General features: G+C 41.0%; 2 protein-coding genes across 7 annotated transcripts in view; one reads left to right on the top strand and one right to left on the bottom strand.

The window, feature by feature from the left end:
• The window catches only part of LOC131103133 (septin-9-like), a 62,753-nt gene that overhangs the window by 22,481 nt on the left and 18,186 nt on the right, over positions 1–22,086 (top strand). For 4 of the 6 annotated variants that reach the window (XM_058049091.1, XM_058049090.1, XM_058049095.1 and 1 more), the window contains one exon: positions 11,319–12,059. In XM_058049091.1, the coding sequence (XP_057905074.1) occupies positions 11,319–12,059 (741 nt within the window). Of the gene's footprint in view, positions 1–2,036; positions 2,362–10,639; positions 10,845–11,318; positions 12,060–22,086 lie in introns of those variants that run through there. The other 2 variants (XM_058049093.1, XM_058049094.1) reach the window with 2 other exon arrangements.
• On the bottom strand, positions 14,707–20,002 carry LOC131103135 (uncharacterized). Its single transcript, XM_058049097.1, has 2 exons — positions 19,837–20,002; positions 14,707–19,590 (listed from the first exon to the last, which is right to left on the bottom strand). Exon 2 carries the CDS (start codon positions 19,587–19,589, stop codon positions 18,141–18,143), a length of 1,449 nt encoding a protein of 482 aa, XP_057905080.1. The 5' UTR covers position 19,590; positions 19,837–20,002; the 3' UTR covers positions 14,707–18,140.

Genomic DNA, 22,086 nt, shown 5'->3' with positions numbered 1-22,086 from the left:
TTTGCGGTTGACTTGACATAGAAGGCAACAACGTCAATGTGGATGTGTACTACATTACCCAGAAAGCTTAGCGCTCGAGGGGAAGCCGGAAGTGTACACGCTGTTGATGCTATAGTGGAGTGGTTAAAAAAAAGAAGAAGAAAGAAAGAGTTCACACGGCGGTTCCCCATTTGTTAAACAAGCAGTACAGTAGCTTGCAACGCTTTCTCTTTTCGTTTTATGGCTGTGGCGATGTTGCTGACCTCATAATCGTCTATGAATGTTTCTGCTTCCGTCGGCTCTCGTGGCCATGGTGAATCATTGACTCTGTGATCCATAGCGGGGTCTATTTAATGAAGCGGTGCACGCGCACTGATCCGGGATTTGGTTCACACAAACAATTAAGCCTAGACGCTCTTCTGTTTTTATGTTTTATCTAATAACGCGACAAAAATGTAAAAACCTAAAATGCTAAAATGCAGCTACTCATCAGATGTTAATTTCTCCTCCACGGTAAGCCTCTCTGGACATAAAACGGTTTTGCCCAGCTCAACCAATCAGAGGACGGAATAGTGCTGATGTCACTGTAGATCGGCTTGTTGACAGTGAATCTAAAGTCTGGTTATAAGGGCTAAAAACAGTTCTCCAGTGCTGCTGTTCGACTATGTATTATATTCGCTATATCGCTGTTTTTCAGAAATTACTTGAATAAATGATCGCTTTCTCGTGGTAGACTGGTCTATTATTAATGAAAATATATTAAATAGTAGTAGTAGTAATAGTAGTAGTAGTGGTACTTGTAGTGGTGCTAGTAGTAGGTGTAGTACAACTAATTGGTGCCTTGGTACTGGTAGTGGCAGTATTAGAATTAATAGTGGTAGTAGTTGGGTTGGTGGTAGTGCTAATATTTTCAAGAATAGATGATAGTATACTAGTTGTACACACTGTAAACCCGAATGTTCAAAGTACTTAAATGAAGTTATGCATACTCAAAGTTCTAATAACTTAATTATATCATATTCATTTAACATGTTGTTCCATTTTGAGTACTTTTAACTAATATGTTTTGATGAAATTGAACTATGGCTATATTAAGTAAGACTAACTTAAAAACATAGTTTACATACAACTTAAGACACTGTAAATCCGATCAATCAATTGGTATAAGTATAGTTAACTTAAAATTTTCTTAAAAGTTGTCCTTATAAATGTTGATTGCCAGTTGCATTATCTGTCTTATTTACTTGTAATTTTTGATTAATATGAACTTTTTGCAGATTTGTGTAACCTACTTAAAAGAATTTGTAGTTACTTATAAAAAGTATCTATATTAAACATGAATAAATCAAACCACTAATCAATTAAGAATAAATCCATTGCATCAGATAGATTTGTACTGTGTAGGTTACACATGCACACTTTCTTCCTATGGAAAGAGTTGAAATGAGAACGAAACTGAAAGAATGGAGAATGCATGGCAGAGAGAATGCGAAAAAGAAAGCTATTTCTCTTTTGACCCCAAAATTAAAAAAGTATATCTAATATCAACTCCAAAGCTCTGATACACTCAAATGTTTGAGTTTATGAACTAAAAAAATATGGCAACTGATTGCCTCACTTTGTTCGAGTTCTGCTAATTTATTCGGGTTTACAGTGCAGTAGTTCTTCTCGTAGTAATAGGTAATAGTAATTTATGTTATTGTACTTTTAGTGTTAATTCAAGTAGGTATAGCAAAGTTGGGGTAGTACTCCCACCATAATAAACATCCTGTAATGAATACTCGGTGCGAGTGCTGTGAATAGCCGTCGATAGCGGCGCCTGCATGTCCTCACCATATTAGTCCATGAAATACACATCTGCTGTCAGCTGATGATCTGCTTTCTCTTTGCGTATTAGACACAGAAGCCGCCAGCCGAGAAGAAAACCTCAGCAACAACAGCAACATCTGAGTTTCCTCCATCAGCTGACAGCAGTTTAGTCATGTGACCGAGGCCACAGGATGTGGGCTTGTGAAGACAAAAAGAGAGAGAGCTTCCACGAAGCTCGGACAGCTGTGGAAGTGGGAGGGAAGCACGGATGTGCATGAGGAGGGGGAGGGAAGAAAGGGAGGAAAAGAGGCAAAGAAGTTGTAAAAAGTGGGAAGAGTCCGAGACTTTAGTTTGGATCTACTCTTCTGTTTTTTTCCCCTCCTCCCCTCCTCTGTCGTACTCCTAATTTGGGATTTGTTTAAAATCAGGACTGCTCCTCTTGGACGACGTTTCCTTGCTGGGTGGAAGGGAACTCTTGCATGATACAAACGCACTTGCCCCCCTCCACCCCCCCAAAAATGTCCGATTCCACTGTCAACGCTCACTTGGAGGGGATCATATCAGACTTTGAAGGTTAGTTCCTTCCTTTTTCTTCATCTCGCTCTGTGCTAACCCTGTCATGAGGACAGCTGTAGATGCTTTCCACATGTTTGATTGGATCTCATCAGGAACCACCGAGGGGGCTTTATTGACCTGTGAGCTTGAGCTGGAAAGGAAAGTGGTCTAACTGTGGTTTGAGACGTGTGGTTGCTAATGATGTTATGAGCCCAGAGACCCCAGAGAAGGGTGCAATCAGCCTTTTTCTCCACAGGAACCCGCCTTGGAGAAAGGCCATATGGGTGTGCAACAGACCAGAAGGAGGCTGGTACTGCTTTTCGGCTGTGTCTCAATTTGCATACTTCCATACTGAGCACTTTGAGTGCTTTCACTTATCCACTCAAAATGGACAGTGGAGTACAGAAGTGTGCAAAAATGATGCCTGTTTTTTTTTTTAACCTATAAACTTTGGTTATTGGTAATGTAGTTGTTCACATAGCCTTGCGATTGCTTGGTTACCTACTCCTGCTCTTGCTGTAACCTCAAACAGAAAAGTAGATGCATGCATGCATGCGTCCTGTAGTTACCCTTATGGGAGACTGCACCCTTATTTGTCACAGTACAGCGGCGACCATGTTTGTAGTTTTAATTGATTTTCAGTCATGCTGCATAATCACTATTACTTGCGTTTATGAACTTGAGTATGCAATAAGGAGTGGTTATATTGGAACCAAGCCATTATCCTGATTTACACTATTAATTGGGTTTATGGGGGGGGGGGGGGGGGGGCAAACTGTAGCCCACAGGCCACATCAGGCACGCCAAGTGCTATTGGGGCAAAAAACAGCGATCCAAACAACTAAACACATCATGTAAACAACCTATTGCACCATGTAGGCAATACAAATAAGTTGTTAGCACGCAGGACACACAGCTAGGAGACCCGAGTTCAATTCCACCCTCGGGCCATCTCTGTGTGGAGTTTGCATGTTCTCCCCGTGTGCATGCGTGGGTTTTCTCCGGGTACTCCGGTTTCCTCCTACATTCCAAAAACATGCTAGGTTAATAGGCGACTCCAAATTGTCCATAGGTATGAATGTGAGTGTGAATGGTTGTTTGTCTATATGTGCCCTGTGATTGGCTGGCAACCAGTCCAGGGGTGTACCCCGCCTCTTGCCCAAAGACAACTGGGATAGGCTCCAGCACCTTGCGCGACCCTCGTGAGGCTAAGCGGTAGAAAATGGATGGATCGATGGGCCCAAGCCATCCAAAAACCACCCATATATTCCTGCCGCAAGGCATGTTGGATAGTGTGGTATTCTCTTATTTTGATTGAGGAGGTCATCAGAGAAGTAAACAAGCAGGACATAACATACTCTTAATATCCAATGTTATATTGTTCATAGTTCCTAATATTGTTTCGACTGGACTACCCAGCATGCCTTGTGGGTATTTGGAAATAACTCTATTAAGTTATGTGTTACGTTTAGTGCTTAGTTGCTGTGTATCACCCTCGTGGTAGCTGTTGATTTATGTCATGTGATAACTTGCTGTGGCTGTGTTGTGTTTTTATGTCGTGGTGGATGACCACCTATATATAAATGGCCCCTCCGCCAATTTTTTTTAACCCATTGTGGCCCGTGAGTCAAAAAGTTTGCCCACCCCTGGTTTATACACACCAGTATACCAAGAGGGATGGGTTATATTGTAGTCCAGTCATTACTCCTATTCACCCCCGTATTAATCTGCACACTACTGTCTGACAGTACAGTGACGCCCATGATTGTAGTTTTAATTGATTTTCAGTCATGTTTCATAATCATGGGTTGCATAATTGTGTTTATGCAACTGCTGCTGAAATTAAAAAAATGTTCACATTGGAGAGGCTGAAATTAGGGGTTATTTACATTTTTAAATAAAAATATACCAAAATAGTTGTTGATTAATTGGTCATCAATTAATTGCAGCAGCTGCCCATTCTGCTTATAAAGTATGTCTTAGGCCAAAGTTGCAAGTATATATATGCAAGCAATGGCAAGGTTTGCTTGTCATATAAACGGGTTCCACTGTATTTTGTATTTATATTTTTCTTTGTGTTCCTACGTACCATGAAAAGCAGCATGTGTGCTATCAGAGGTATTTGCACGTTGCAGATTATACCCCGAGGAACAAAATTGGTGTATTTTACTCCCATTTTTTACAGCAAAGGGGAACACCTGGCCCACAGCCACTCCCTCCTGCAGGGTTCTTCTTCCTTTTCATCACCCACTCCTCGACCCCTCCTCCCCCCTCCATTCCATCCCGTTGCATCCCGTCTTCTTCTCTCAGCAGCTTGTCCATCCTCAGCCCCCATTCTCCCCCTCAACGGGTAAAGATGCAACAGTTGTTGGGGGTTCACAACAGGTCAACATGTACGCTTTCCTCCTTCTACCACCCACAACCTGTGTGCTGTCTTTCATGACACACAACACACAACCATTGAGAACGCATCTACACTTGTCCAGAGTGCCGTCACTGTCAACACCAGTTTGCTTGTGCGGTATGCACGCTCAATCTCCCGCTGGCCCGTTAAAGCCCGAGCCGAAAGATAAACGGCGTTAAGAGGGGAAAGACGTTTGCACCATGAGGAAAAGTCATGCTTTTAGTCCCGTGTGGACACATAATGGGCCACTGTTGTTGTCAGTGTGTGCTTCTGCCTAGCTTGGACCTTGTGTGTTGTGTGTGGAGTTCTAGAAAGGTTACCGCAGGGGTCTCAAACATGCAGCCAGCGGGCCAAATGTGGCCCGCAGGACACTAGTTTGAGGCCCCGGCCTTGATATGAAAGTTTAATGTTAGTGCGGCCCGTGCAAGTTTGATATGGATGCTGTATGGTATCATGTACCCAGAAAAAAATATTATGTTTGATTAATGCTCATGTTAAAGGTTAAATAACTGTTAATAGTTATTCTCCCTATCCGCGTGGAAGTGGTAGGTTTTGGCTTTTTAAGTTTAAAGGAAATAACTTGGAGGCTACCGTTTAGGTCGCTAGCTCTCTAGTTTGCGAGTTAGCATGTGTCTCAAGACCCTGCAGTTGCGCAATATGTTGTAAATAAAAAGAGTATAAATGTGACTATAGTCGTGTTTTGTCATGTCTACAGGGCTCTAATAATGCTTTGTTCATTTTAATCTGAAAAAAATAATTTGTCTACCCACCAACTATATGTGGTTTCTTAATTTTTTGTTATTTGCCGTTTTATTATTATTATTATATTTATTTATTACTGATTGATTTTCTTTATTCTTGATCTTATTTTGTGTAGAAAAATAAAAATGAAGATATTTGAGAACCGTGGAATGTTTTATCAGAGCTTTTCTTGTAGAAAATCAGAAAAGCAAATCAAAGCAAAGTTTATTCACTTTTCTGTTTTTAATAAATGCGTTTTTTTTTTTTGGAAAACCTGATGCGGCCCAGCCTCGCCCAGACCCTAGCTCCAGTGGCTCCCAGGTAAATTGAGTTCGAGACCCCTGGGTTACAGTGAGGACTTAAAATGAGAAATCTTGTCAAATTTAAAATGACAGCCCTATTTTGAAGTGAGACGTTGCAGTATGCCTTCAACATTGGCCAATAATAGTCGAGTTTAATAGAGACTTTAATAGAGTAAAGTGTAGTGCAGTGCTGAACTTGTATGACACTTAGGAATACTCCTCCAAACATTAACATTGCCACACAAAAATGTGAGTGGGCAATTTATTGCAAATCATCATTAAACTGGCAAAGGCTGAATGCAACACCTCCACATAGCCATTTGCCGTTTGACGCCCCTGCACAACCTGAAGCTCCATTCTTCCATTGAAAGACAGACCACCCCAGATCATGACGGCACCCCTCACTGTGCCCTCTGGAAAACCAATCAGGACCGTCAAGGAAGAATAAAACGTCCTTCCACTTTTCAATGTCCCATGTTTGGTGCTCTCATGCTAATTCCAAATGGCTATTTAAGATGGCGTCTGATGGTTGCTGGCCTGCACTCGACAAGTGACAACCTTCTTTTGGGCCTAGGTTAAATACGTGGCCCTGCATAGGGTTGAAACCGGTACATTGAGTGGAATAGTAGGGTACATTAGGGCTGATTGTAGCCTTACTGTATCACTGACAGTAGTACAGAAATCCATGAATTGCTATTGTGCTCAGTAGTTTAGCAGATACAGTTGATATTATTTTTCCTACTGCGAGCTGAACGAGAAAAACAGGATCTTTGCGTGCAGTACAAACGTATATCTGATAACCCCTCTGTGCACAGCATCTGGCTTCTATTGATTTCTTTGTCGTTGCAGCTGCCACTTATCTCTCTTCTCAGTTGACCTCTTTTCCTCCTCCTTTTCTCGCCATTTCCAAGCAGACGGTCGGGGAGACTCACTGGCTCAGGGAGAGGAAATTCCACTGGAGCAGCAGATTTCTGTTGTGGGTTAACATGTCAGACGGGGCAATAACACAAGTTGTGATTGTCAAAATAAGTGAGAGGATCAGCGTGTTGGCTCTGTAGGAACCTAACCTCAAAGGCCACATCACATCGCGACACCTAATGAGACCCAACGGCTGGATCAAAGATGGAGCCCTTTTCGAATACATTCCGACGTATTGATCTTTGACAATATTATCCAGAAGTGAAGAAACATTTTCCCATAACAGAAGCTGTTGATAGCCTTCATCTGCGGTCTCCATCCTTATCAGAGCTATTGGGTAGCGTTACACTCACCAGCTAAGACATGTTTCCTGCCCATGACGCCAATCGTAAGGGTGCCACAGGGAAAGGAGGGTTCACTCCTAAGTAGCGGACACAAAGCAAGCCTTTGTTGGGATTTGAAAGGGATGCTGTTGAACATGATGAGTGATATCTGCAAAAGATGGCAACCTCAGATAGAATTGACCAGTGGTAACAGTAAATGTAAGAGAATTGGAGTCAAAACTTAATTTCCAGATTATAGAGTTCACCAGAGTTCACCACTAAAACCACAAAGTCATCACAATTGATCTGCATCATAATTCCTTCATCACACCCGTTGTCAGCCTCTCTCTCTTTTGTTGTCGCCCTCTGAGTCACTTTTGTCTCGAGTCAAATTAGCCATTTAGCTTGTGCTGTCCTCTCCATCATGCAGTAGTCCAACCTTCTGTAACCGTTGGTGATAGTGAACGGTTGGCGGTCCGAGGAGTCCAAACAGAAACTGTAGGATTTCTACACTCGATCAAACTTACTTAAAATGTGTTGGATCAAAACATGATTGCTCTCTAAGACTTTAAAACCTGATATTAGCGTCCATGTCACCCCTTCCTGAAACTGCACTGTAAGCATTATGGGAAATGTATTTTTAAGCCATCACTGTTCAAGCTGCTGGGTTCAAAGCATGAGAAAAAAGTAGTGGCTGGAAATTACGGTAATGACCAAATATTTGCGTGTTTTTGTTTGTTTTTATATATTTCATATTTGAAAAACATTTTTAGTCATTTAATTGACAAAAATTATCATAAAATAATTTATTATAAAATTGTTATTGTAAAATTGTTAAATTTATTATAAATAATTTGCAAAATTATAGTTTGGTCCATAGCTTGGGAAAAATTGCTGCATAATCTTAAAATAAATTTAAATTTCAGTTTAAAAAATAATACATTTTATATATATATAATTTATATATAATATAATATAAAGTTATATAGTTTATAATATATATAATTTAAAAAATAGAAGATTGCATTATTTTTTTCTAATGACTAAACACATTTGTAGTATTATTTAATACTGCCTCTCACAGTAGTGAGCATAAGCTGTATAGAAAATGGATGGATGTATATATGGATCTATATATACTTAAAAGTACAGTTCTACTGCACACATATTGGACATTCCTAAGACTTTTTCTTGGTGAGACCAACAATAGCAAGAGACGTGCACGTGGCCCACATGAATTTTGAAGAAGAAAATTCATTCATTTTCTCCCGCTTAGTCTCACGAGGGTTGTGCGAGAGAGCGAGACTGGTGGCCAGCCAATCACAGGGCACATATAGACAAACAACCATTCACACTCACATTCATACCTATGGACAATTTGGAGTCGCCAATTAACCTAGCATATTTTGGAATGTGGGAGGAAACCGGAGTACCCGGAGAAAACCCACGCATGCACGGGGAGAACATGCAAACTCCACACAGACATGGCCAGGGGTGGAATCGAACTCGGGTCTGCTAGCTGTGTGGCCTGCATGCTAACCACTTGACACCGTGCAGCCAAGAAGAACATTGATTTGCAAATTATTTTCTGCATGCACACAGGAAAACCTTGCACGAAACCAGGTCACACGGGCAGGCCAAGGGAGGAGTGCAAGTTGGTGCAGTGTTGCAAGTTTAAAAGTACATTGTGTACATTGGCTGGCCACGGCAGTGGCTCCTCCCGCAGCGGGTGACGTACTCCTTCAGCTGTATACTCCACATAATCATTTGATGAAGTTTGTTGTATGTTGTTATGATTATAGATATATTAGATATAATGAATTGTACTTTGCACATTACCATCCATACTGTTTTGTTCACGCTCGGCTGCAATGACCTCCCTATTTGGTGCAGTCTGCAGACACATTTACAGAATACCTCAAGACCACTGGAGCACACCACACATTCATGCTAACAATGTCAAGAGAAACCCACATAGACAAGGTAGAGCAGATCTGTTTGAGTCACATGAAGACATATTACTGTTGCATGTGACCCTCCTCCTCATCCTCATTCATGCACTCACACACACATAATGCTAAGCACACCGTGTTGCTCTCCAGCTGTGTTTAAACACACACTGGCCAGGCTTTCAGTGTGTTAGGTTTCAGTCATCACTAGTGCAAGCAAACAGGTCATGATATCGCAGTCATGGTCAAATGCACCCATGTTTGTTTTATTCCCAAAGACAAAAAAAATGTAACTCATTAAAAGTGTTTAATTACTGCAATTCATTTGTGCATTATATTGGAGATTGCTACGGTATGATCTGTTGTTATGTAAGTAGAATGGAAGCTCTTAGGTGACACACAATTCGTTCCAGGACTGATGGTCCGACAATTTTGACCCAACACATCTCACTAAATGTTCTCATTTGGCACAGAAGTCTAAAACAAAGTTTATCACTGCAATGGTAATGTGTCCATCCATGCATCAATCCGTTTTCTTCCGCTTATTCGGGTCATGGGGGGAGCAGTCTCAGCAGAGTCCGGACTTGTCTTTCTGATACCGATATCAACCGATACCGATATGTCATGTGTAATAATAGGCCCTGACATGCATGTAAACTGATACTGAATGAATCCTGACTGGTGATTTAAATAAAAAGAAGCAGTAATTCACTATAATGAGCATTTCACCAAGTTGCTGTTTCTCTCTCTCTCTCTCTCTCTCACACACACACACACACACACACACACACACACATAATTTCTCAGCTGACTCACTCACATACTCTGTAAAAACAGTACTTTTCCAGGAATCTTCTCCCATGCTGGTGCATGGCCTATAAGCAGACCAGATGCGTGCGGAAGTCGGGTATTTATCTAGGACGTAGACTCACGGCTGCAGGTGAGCCAGGTGTCGCTCTCATTGCATATGTAACCAAACTAGTGGTCTTGTTTAGTATTAAATAGATGCACTATTAAATGAGTATTTATTTTGCAGTATGTTTGTTATGGCGGTTGTAGTTGCCAGTGTTGTAGTAATACACGGCATATCTATCCATGTCCTCATTAGGGTCACGGGTTGGCTGTAGCCTATCCCAGAGGGCAGGGTACTCACGGGACTGGTTGCTAGCCAATCAAAGAACCCTTATAGACAGTCACATTCACACTGTGAACGAACAATTTATGATGAGGTTTGGATCATTATGAGTACAATTGTATGTATGTATGTAGTTTATGTGGGTACTGTATAAGTGCACTGTAGTGTGTATTTTAATAAAGGTATTGTGGAAAAGGTATTGTGGAAAAGGAGCAATACATTTGTTTTCTTTCTGCAACAAACTCTGGCACAAGGGTAATGCACTGCAGTTGTACACTGCTGCATCCACATTAATAGTCTGTGTTGGTGACTATAGAATTATGTCTAGATATTATATATTGTTCATTCATTTTCTACCGCTTATCCTCATATTATATAATATATATATATTGTATTGTATAATATATTTAATGACAAATAACGTGAATAAACAATAACTGAGTCCTCAAGCAGTCTTTGAATGACATAACTTTATTAAATCACTTTCGTAGCGACCAGCGTGATCTGCGCATGCGCCGACCCCAACAGGTGTTCTTGATGTTTCCCCCTGAAAAGTCAAGATGTCGACGTCATTTCAACCAACAAATGTTTGCCTCTGAGTTTGACGTCAGTCGATCATTTTTCGCCATTTCAAGTACATTTTAGAAGCACGGTTCATCGAGGTTTTTTTTTTTTATATCGAATATCCGAACACGATGCTGGCAAACTATGTGAAGCGTGTCAAGTCGGGTGAGCGCTAGCTAGCTTGTTTGCAGTTAATGTGACTTAAGAAAACACATTTTTTGTAAACAAAGACCTCAGAATGATGTGCAATATGGTAAATTGCACTTAGTATACGCATGTGTGGCTTTCTGGATGCGCCTGGTGTGTAAATGTTTGTTTTAAGGATCATGTTGCTCCCGTTTGTGGTCATCGTTGTTTGCAATTTCTCCATCATAACTATTTGAAGACGCTTCAAGAAGGAATGTGTGTTTATTTAAAAAAAAAAAAACTGACACCAGAGATTGAAGGAGTATCCCCTTTGTCTGTTTGGGAGGCTTAAATGCAAGTGTTTCCAGCCCTCCCTAAGTTGTCATTTTTAGATCATGTTTGGTTTTCTTTGTTTAGCTTTTTTGCATACTTCTAGTAGGATGGGTCCTGTGTGAATAAAGCAAATGTCAAGTCTTTTGTTTCCTGTCTAACCAGAAGTATTTTGTTTTCTAGCTCTGAAACGGTCATTTGAAGTGGAGGACACAGATTCATCCGCACTCCCCTCACCCCTGTCCCGTCGGACCACCAACCCACTCCGCTCATCAGTGTCCTCCACATCCAGCCAGAGGAGTTATGACCTGATCTCCCGCAACTCTGACTACTCTTCCACCAAATCATCACCCTCTGACTCCAATCCACGTTCTCCGAAAACCGGCATGAGGCGCATTGAGTTATCAGGGGCCCGCAATCCCGATGCAGTTTCTTCTCGCCGCACGGAAATCTCCATCGATGTCTCCTCCAAGCAGATTGACAACTCACCCAGTGCCGGCATTGCCCGCTTTGGCCTTAAACGACCTGAGGTGAACCTGGGGAGTCGGAGCACACAACCCGACAGCTCCACAAATTCCATCTCCAGCTCCGCAAATAGGCGAGCAGAACTTAGCATGACACGGCCGATTGAGCCGCCAGCACCCCCAAGAAGGATGGACGCCCAGCTTTCCTCTACTCCAGTCTCTCGGATCCCCGAGCCGCCTCAAAGAAGAATGGAGCACCCTCCATCCAACCTGGAGGTAGCCAGGAGGCCGGAGATACCGACGTTCAGACAGCCAGATGGTTTGGTGCCAGGCGCCGTTATGGAGAACAGCAGCCACCCACCTCCTGCACCCAGTGCGCCTCTGCCCTCCCTGGAAGACAGCAGGGTGGAGTGGGTGCAGCCCACTGTCACAGAGACCCCCACAGCCAGACCAACAGAGAGTGAGTACCTGCTCATTCAGCATATTTTCTTTGCAGCACATCCTAAAACCACATTGACAGATTGAATTTGAATAAGAAATGCAGTGGATATTTTACTGCTTTTATGTGCCGGACTCTTGTTGTTTTTACATGAGCACAGTTATAAAGGATGGCTGTGGTCACAAGGGTGATGATGAGAATTGCAGGTCTAGTTCCACATCGGCAGGGAATTTGAAAATAGTCATCAAGCAGAGACTCATTGCAATTTCAGGAAAGTAGTGAGTCAGGTATGGAAATTATAGCTTTCGTATATTTATATTAATTTAAGCGATTATACACTGTACAGTTGTCACTCACAATGTCACGGTTCTCAAAAAAATGAATAAATGATTGTTCTAGTAAAAAAAATATAGAAAGACAAAAGTGTATATAGTCTTTAGGCCACAAGGGGTCAGTAATGTTCCGTAATTGAGACGTGACATTAGCTTACCGTCACATTGCATGGAGTCAGCCATGGTATGAAAAGTTAGCCTCCCATTCCATGTGGATGTGGTTGTTTAGTGGAAGTTTTTGTATTCTTTGTCCCCACTTCGACCCTTAAGTTCATTCCTTCATTCATTTTCTACCGCTTTTTCCTCACGAGGGTCGCGGGGGTGCTGGAGCCTATCCCAGCTGTCTTTGGGCGAGAGGCGGGGTACACCCTGCACTGGTCGCCAGCCAATCACAGGGCACATATAGACAAACAACCATTCACACTCACATTCGTACCTATGGACAATTTGGAGTCACCAATTAACCTAGCATGTTTTTGGAATGTGGGAGGAAACCGGAGTACCCGGAGAAAACCCACGCATGCACGGGGAGAACATGCAAACTCCACACAGAGATGGCCGAGGGTGGAATTGAACCCTGGTCTCTTGCTGTGAGGTCTGCACGCTAACCACTTGACCGCCGTGCAGCCCTTCTTAAGTTCAGATTACGGTAAATAAAACAGAGGTTAACTGGTTAGCTTGCGAGCTTGCTAATGGTTAAAGCGTCTCGTTTGGCCATGCAGTGACCTGTAGCCTACGCGTTACAGTTGAGCGGTGTGGTGTAAACAAATAATAGAGTGTAAAGGTGGCTACAGGGGTGTTATTTCGTGTTTACAAGGCTCTAATAGTGGTAAAGATTGTATTTAGAAAGTCATAAACATGTTTTCTGTGCTCTATGACAATATTCCATTTATTTATTAAGTCCTACTTTGGGGAAGTTCACTTGTTGCTTCTGCGTCTAGAACCGATGAACCGCGATTGCATGATGACTGTATTTGAGTTTGTTGCAAGTTGTCGTGCCTTTTAGGGCAACTTTGATTTATTTTATATACTTAAGCTTTTTGAGGATTGAATGGAGTCAATGACTGAGCGCTTTCATTTTTACCTATACTTCCTGTTGACTGGCTGTTGAAGCTTGTGGTGTCTTCATAATCATCGGCACCATTGTAAGGCACAGCACATTTCATGGTGTTACATGTACATTCTACAATTTAAAATGCTTTTAATAAATATGAGAGGCTTATAGCAGGGTTTAGAGTATCTGAAATATGCATTGTCAGCATTGTATCCATTATTTGTGATATTTTTGGAATGTGACAGATAGAATACTTGAGAATAGCAGGGATCCACTGCAATGGAAATACGTATATACATGAAATAATCATCCAAATACAAACACATTAACCAAAGAAGTGCTGAAATTGAATTTGAATTACATTACAGTGGAAGAATTTTGAGGTGTAAGAACAATTGAGACTCACTACCTCAGTAGATAAATTCTAATGGTTGTGGTGACCCCTTGACCTGTCTTTTAGCACCACCTTCTGGGCAAATTTTGCACTTTCATGCACATTGCTGGGACCTTTGGCATTGATAATAATTATTCACCCACACAATTATTTCCTCCATTAATTCCATGACAAGGGTTAGTCTGTTTGGGTTTAGTTTGTTTACTTTTGTTAGTGCATGTTGATTGCACTTCTCAACAAGAGTTTCAGATCTTGAGACGTGACTCCTATTTGTGTTGTTTCAATCCCCCTGGTATATTTGAATGACTCATCTTTTTGTGTGCATGTGCAGCACTCCTTTCCGGAGACAGCTGGAGCTCACTTGTTGTGTTGTAACAAGGCACAAGCCGCCAGGAGGTGATACATTCCAAATCTGGAAGCCATAAATCATTCCTAACGCCTACAGTTTAATACCGTTAAGCAGTTTTCAACCATCTATTTTGCAGACAGGATAACAGGGATGGCTGTATGTCGAGCTTGGTCGTGTGGGTGAAATCAAAAGTTGGCTCAGATTACTTTTGCTTTATTGTGCACATGGTGGAAAAGAAAGGACAAGAGTTGGTCATATAAGAGAAGAGGAAACTAAACCAGAAAAACTTGCAGTGTTGTGACTGTTTTGTGTGTGTGTGTGTGTGTGTGTGTTTCCTGTCTGCAAGTAGAAAACAAAATAGAACAGTCCACTAAAACTCCCAGTCGCTTGGTAGTAAACAACAACCTACACCACAGCTTTGAATGTATTTCCTCTACAAGTACACATTACTGGCTTTACTTTTGGCAACTCCCTTTTTACAGCTGTATTATTTTTGTCTTCTACACATCACTCCCCCCCCCCACTCTGTTTGGAACACTTTAAAGGAAAACTGCACTTTTGGGGCCATCATCCACAATCCTTATGTGAGATATAAACACATGTCTTTCTCTTTTGTGTGTTGTAAGGATATAAAAACAGATAAAGAGACAGCTCATTGCTGCACATAACGGGAGGGGTTATTTTTCCGAAGGCTTTCTAGGCGGAGTTAAGTGTATCCAATTACATGGCTGATTTTTCTATCTTTACAACTCACAGAAAAGACAAATGTGTTCATGTCTTACATCGGGATTGTGGATTAAGCAAATTGGAGAGGCTAACTAGTTAGCTCAGTGGTCGTTTCTTAGGTCCATGCAGTGATCCCTTAGCCTGCGTAATGTGATGTAAACAATGAATAATAGGAGTGTAAAGGGGTGTTATATCATATCTACATGGCTCTTAATAATGTGAAAAACTGTATTTGGACTGTCAAAAACAGGTTTTCCATGAGAATATTCAGTTTTTAATATTGAATCATACTCCGTAGAAATTCACTTAACGCGGTGGGGTATGGAACCTATTAACTGCAATAAATGAAGTGCAAAGTTTTTATAAAAAACAGTGAGTTGTGGAAATCATTTCCTATGTCGTCATGTTTTGCAGCCAAGCCTGTTAAACCTTTCAGAAATGCGATTGTCAGTTTGGCTGAACACCCCAAAATTACAATTATTATTTTGTAGAGCGCGTTTGACATCAGTTCAAGGGTAGAAGCGTTATCTTATGCAAACAAATGCCATGTGAAAATGAGGACATGAGATTTTGTTGTGGCTGGTGACGGTATAGCCTCACACAAATGAAGAGAGGCTGAAGATAATGTCTTTAAAATGAAGGCCATTAGTCCCAAGTGCGTTTTCCTCATGGTGACTGAAAATCCAATAATAACGGGTGGTAATGAGCAGCTGCATACACTTGTGTATTTAGTGTTTTTGCTTCATCAGGACGTGATATCATGTCATGCTAACTATCCTGTGTCTGGACCGTAGATGTCGCTGTAACACTGAAGGGTTTGATAAGACGTTTTACATGGCATTTTTTTTCAATCCTAAAACCGGATAACTGACTTTCTGAGTATTAACACAAAATGACACATGCACAATTAGTTTCTATTTACAGAACGACGGGAATGCTTGATAAGCTAATATCTCAGGTCAAAGAGCCTTGACGCATAGCAAGATAAGAGTGGGCACAGCCTTTACTCACCATTACATTGATAAACAACACAACAATAGCAACACAACCTGTATGAACATAGATCTATTTTTAGGCCACTTCTCCCTGCTTTGGAGAGACAGATTCTGCAGATACTTTATGTAAGAAGATTAGGTCAGGGTTTATGCTGCCGATACAATCATCCATGAGTGAGATTGACAGAGTACGTGGATGTCACACAATGAAAGATATATTACAGTAAACCTCGGATATATCGGATTCAATTGTTCCCACTGGTTTTGTCCGATATAAGCGAAATCCGTTATATGCGTATATCGGAAAATGTCCGTTTTACGCATATATCGGATTTATATCCGGTATATGCGTAAATCGGATTTTATCCGTTATAAAAAGGCACTTCCTTGACTACATCCTTGACTGGGCAATGAAAAGAGACGTAAGGTAATTAAAATTTAACTTTATTGGACTCTGAGCATAACAAATTGTTAATTAAGCTAGGCCTTGTTACGCCCGTCAGGCCTACGTTATTTCCAATAGTGAGGTTAAGATCTCATTCAATAAATCCCAGGGTGTTTTCTGGCAGCATTTGCCAGAATAACCCAGTTTCGTCGGCATTAAAAATGTCCTCTGCTTTAAAACGTCTCAGAATGTCAGCTAGCTTCGGAACGCCACGATCGCCATCCGATATATGCGAGGGAAATTTAATGGAAATGCATTGGAACGGGACTGGAGATTTTGTCCGAAATAGGCAAAATCCGTTATAAAAAATCTGATATATGCAATGAATTTTTATTGGAAATGCATTACAGAAAAATCGGTTCTTTTTTATCTGTCCGTTGTCAGCGAATTTCCGATATATCTGAGTCCGATATATCCGAGGTTTACTGTACAACGATCCTTCCTAGTCCTATAAACACAGATTGTAAATGGGTTGTAATTGTAATTTCATCTGCTGCGGTATCACACAATAGTTAGGAGTGTAAACTTGGGTTTTTAATGCTGAATTATGATGACTCATTGTCTCATGACTTGTTGAGTCCTGTGCATGGTTAGCACAAGACTCATACTCTTGTGCATTGAAAGGATCCATTTGTGTTGTAGTAATATCAAAGCCTGTTGACGGTCCCGTCCGGGAAATGTCACAAGTAGCCTCGCTAATTATCCGTCATGAGAATTATGTGGCGTTTTCTTTTTGACTTCCAAAATTGTGTTGCTCCAGCTTGGACGCAAAACTCAATACTTTTATTTACGGTATCAAAAGGCCAGGAAGAATACAAAGCTAATCTTAATATACGCAATCAGTTGGTTTCAGGTCATGGGACTATGAGTCATTGCCATTTGTTTGGACACACCGATACGTGACACGAAACCTGAAACCTTCAATTATATTATAAGAGACAAAGAGATCAAGATAAAGACTCTTTTGTTTAGATTACTTTGTAAAATAGGCTGATCATTTACATGTATGTTCAGTTCAAAGTCAAGTTTATTTACATATCCATACACAGGCATAAAATGACTAAGACAAGTAAGGAAAGAAGAGATGTTATTACTCGCTAAATATCTGTAAGCACATTTTACATACTGTATGCTAGCATAAAAATAGCTAAATACACTAAAATACAAATATAAGGCATTCAGAATATGCATTCAAAGGCGTTGTGATATGTAGTATCTATACTCTGCACGAGGTGTCAGTAATGTTACACTAATGCAACAATAGCCACCGCAGGAAGTACTGTACAGAAACCCGATGTAAAAAAAGCAATAAGGAACTCTCCCAATGCAAAATAATCTGAGTCCAATTCATGTCTTATTTTCTCTTATCGCTATTCGGCATTACAAGTGTAAAGCTGACTACAGGGGTGTTATTTATTGTCAAGAGGGCTCTAATAATTTACAAAAACTTACTTAAGTTGTAAAGAGATTTTCTAGATATGGAATTCTACTCGTGGATATGAGGTATTACTTTACACGCAAAGCAAAGAAATTAAAATTGAAGTTTTGAAGAATTGATTGACAGTGCACACATGTAAATAGATTAAAGCTCGGTGTGTTCCCTGGGTTTACAGCATTGGACAGTGCAGGTGTAAAATACAATTCACATTTGATAAAAGAAATCAGTAGAAATACTACAAAGTGGCGTGTTTGTTCAAATAAAGAAACACTGCCCTTGTAAAATGGGAGAAGAATCACAGTAAAAAAAAATTATTTTCCATGTATCCAATATCATATTGAGAATTGAAATCTTCGATGTGTGGTTCGATCACCTCCAGCTTGTCTGTGCCAGAACAGTGTCATCATTCAGAATGAATCTTGCTTGCACTCCTGGGGCAATGGTCAGACCCGAGTGATATTCATAAACATCATGGACGGGGTCGAGAGGCGTGGACGCTTGGAATTTTGTGGCCCACTGCCACTGCCACCATTCATATTCACTGGTAGCTTTATTTGCACCAGTGTAGAACCCAACCCAGGACTTGTTAAACTCGGACCTCCAGTTTCCAAATGCCTTGCTCACAAATAAGCGAGCACAGGCCTTACCGTTCTTCACAAAAAGCTGTAGACTTGCATGGTAGCCTTGTAGCGTGACTTTTTCTGGATTGTGAAACTCGGCGCCTCTGCAGATCTCCTCGGCCGGGGCTGTCAAGAAGCAGTACTTTCTTCTTGTCATATGTAGCCGTGCCTGAAGACCAGCATCCAAAGGTACAGAGGTGTCCAAATTGCCAGAGCTGCTGTTAATGAGCTTTGAACACATTTCTGTCTGGCTCTCATTGTCTTTAAAAAGGACCACCATTACACGTTGCTGTAGGTGATCTTCAGAAACTCCCTGCCAGATAATACGAGCTCTTCCATTCGTGCCAGTTGTCACTACGAGTTGAACGTTTTCCTCAACAGAAAGATGCCGTGGAACTTGACCACCATGGTGATTTTGCCTGCTGTTTGGCATATTGATGACAAAATGTCTGTTCATTCGTTTTGCGGCCCAGTTTCTGTTGTGGGGGTAGAATTTTTCCTCAATGATGATAAACAACAGAAGTCCAATGCAAGCGATGTCACCCCATGTGACTCTGAGGGACCTTAACTGTGAATGGTTAATGTTGCTTCCAATGGCTCCAATGAGCTCCCTCAGAGAGTTATTGTCACCTTCCGTTGAAAACGCTCTGAGCTGTCTCAGGAGGTTGGTGCTGATCTGGTATGTGTGGGCAGGATCATAACGTGTGCCTGAATTGGAGTTTTCATAATGTTGCGTCATATAGACTTCATCTATTATCTGGAGAGGTTGCCATCCCGTGCCGTGCACTAGAAAAATGATCCGGTCTCTGTTGCGTCCCCTGTACTCCCTTGGTGGCTCGAGAACATAAGCCGGAAGCTGGGACTGGGCTTGATGGTTGTTGAGATTGCCAACCGTGTAGTACTGGTATCTGATGTCCCCCTGAGGCAGCGGGTTCAACATCCTCTCATAGTTTCCATAGTGATGTGACCCATAGTGTCCTACGTTTGGGTCAAAAGTCAGTCTCATGACGTTATTATTATCAATGTCAATCTCGTTGGCAAACCAGTAGAGGAGAAGGAGGCTGTGCTTTGGTACCGCTCTGTCAAAATCAATTTTTTTCAAATCATCGATGGTATTTAGCTTCTTAATGGCAGACACAGAGATGAGGGCGAGAAGCAGCACGGTGCAGCAAAGCCCGAGTCTTCCTGACATCTTCATCCTGTATGGTGAGGTTTTAATGGTTACTGCTTCAATTATTCTTATATATTCCCGGTTGATGACATCAAGCTTCTTGACGTCAGCTTTTTGTTTTATAATACGTAATAAGAAATAAAATGCACAATTAAAAATAATTGTAACATAATTGCCACCTTAAGCATCTTCAACATTGTATCGGCCGTAAAGAATTCATTACATATTCAAGTTTTCAAAAGAAGTAAAAGCAAATATAAATAGTAACACTCACCCGCACAAGTCGGCTGCCGTCACTTATCTGATCTGTTTGTGTCTGTGGGCAGGCTTTATGCTCGCAGGTTGTTACCACCATGGAAATGAAACTGAGCAATCAGACTCATATTTGAAGGGTAGCTTACTGCTTACTTTCAGTTTTGCAGAAAGGGAAGCCAGCGGTTTGTTTTCATCCATGTCCATATATGGGACATTTGGGTTTGGCAACAAGGCAGTGCTGACTATTGTGCAACTTGCACGTCACACTGTGGAATAAGGAAACAAGACAATTAGCCTGGCTGAATGAGTCACGACGATATAGCCATAAACCCTCCCATTGGCTGCGTTTGAGTGATATACTGTATATTTTTGTAATTATGTTGTTTTGTGTATTTGTGACTAAAATGAAGTGGTGCATAAGTGATAAGGGCAGCATAAAACGTAAGAGTGCAGTTCTTATCAGGATCACCTGATGTTCTGTTAATCTTTAAATATATGTATTACCTCTAATCAATCATGATTGGAAAATGCCATTTTTTATTGTCTTAGTGTGGTGCATTCAAAGGGTGTGTAGTTCCATTTTATTGTTATAATTCCTCCACCTACCAGCAGGAGATGCTGTTGCATTGCTACTGGACCTCACAACACCTGTAATGCATTACAGTCGTGCAGTGTAGCCCCTGCAGAAATGTGGAGCCATTCTAATTTAGTTAGCGGCTCTCTGTACACCTCTGGGCTTCAGTATGACCATCTCCAATAAGAATGTCGGTGTCTAAGAGTACCGCTAATTTAGCTACATTTCCTATAAATATTCTACATGTAGGAAGAACATCTGCTTTTCCCAGAGAGGTGAACTTACTGTGTACATCTACGAATGTACAAATACACAACCCTGAATGCATACACAAATAAAATATTCTGCACAGTACCCCTTTGGGCATGGCCCAAATAGGAATAATGCTTTTCTTTTTTTTCCCTCATGGTCACCACCCACATCTTTCTCATGGGCAGCACAAGAACAGTGGACCTGCTTAGGGTCATTCATTTGTTCCAGAAGATACGACTCTAACCAAATCACTTTTTCCCCATAAGAAACAATGTAAATACCATTTATCTGTTCCAGAAACCCATAAATGTGACCACAAAACACATTTTTAGATTTAGAAAAAATGTAGTTTTACACGTTAGCTTACTATAGGGCAATACTGTTTCTCACCTCATTAACCCAAAATGGAGCCAAAACAAAGTTGCAAGTGCAGCTGGTGAGAAACACGATTGAATTAAAAAAAAAAAAAAACACGTGACAAAACAGGAAGATGTTGATTTCTTCGGAACAGTCACGTCTTCAGTGAAGGTAAAAGTAACCAAAAATGTTCATATATCCCTTTTAATAGATACTTTATGTGCATTCGGAATTAATTTAATTTACAACTATAATTGTAAAACTATAAATGCATATTTTGTGTCAGCATTTTTCAGCATCAACCGCTGACAGCATCCTAGACGGGGCCATATAAAGCTGACGTCCGGCTCTGGTTGCAATTTTGTTAGCAAGCTAAGGATGATTTGTCATTAAAAAAATACATTAAGAAAACAGTTGTACTCACACAATGCATTAACAGCAGGACACGATGTACACCATAGTGTAAGTTGAAAATGTACCAAACCTAGACAAAACTAATCGAAAACACACTAACTGGGCAGATGCTAATCGTAGCCACTGTATGTCAAACGATAAACAGTACCCCCCTCCTTGTTTCCTTGTTAGATTCTTCACTGCAGGAAGCAGTGTTTCAGCCTGCTAAAATGACTTACCTTTTCCTAAATTGTGCTCAGAATGTTCCTGCATCTTGTGCGTCCAGTTAGGATCCATTCACCTTACTTTGATTTCTTTGTAAATGACAAAACACAACCAATCATTGCTGTCATACAAAGGAAGCCAAGCGCCTGTGTCTGTTATCCATCATGTTTCATCATGTGTCATGAAGGACAAGGGATGACGACAAGCAAATTAGCCACCCAAACTCACATTGGACTCAACAATTAAAGTCTCAAAATGTGGGGGGGTTGCCTGCACTGGAGCAGTTGAAGTTTCTATTCATTGCTCAAGGGGAAAGGCACAGAGAATATCGGTTTGCCTCGGTGTATAGGTTCAGTTTTTGTGTCCTTCTTGTGTAACCCACTCATCTATTCTACTTCTTTTCAACTCGCAGTAAGTAAATGAATATTAAAAGTACCGGTAAATGACACCCCATAGTGTCTTCCTCAA

Source organism: Doryrhamphus excisus, chromosome 15 (genome assembly GCF_030265055.1).
Source record: "Doryrhamphus excisus isolate RoL2022-K1 chromosome 15, RoL_Dexc_1.0, whole genome shotgun sequence".
Lineage (NCBI taxonomy): Eukaryota > Metazoa > Chordata > Actinopteri > Syngnathiformes > Syngnathidae > Doryrhamphus > Doryrhamphus excisus.
The sequence above is the reverse complement of the archived record's forward strand: the minus strand, read 5'-3'. Positions and strand labels throughout refer to the sequence as shown.

Bases quoted from the DNA above. Each gene is read 5' to 3' on its own strand.
- LOC131103135 (XM_058049097.1), bottom strand. From the start codon at position 19,589: ATGAAGATGTCAGGAAGACTCGGGCTTTGCTGCACCGTGCTGCTTCTC.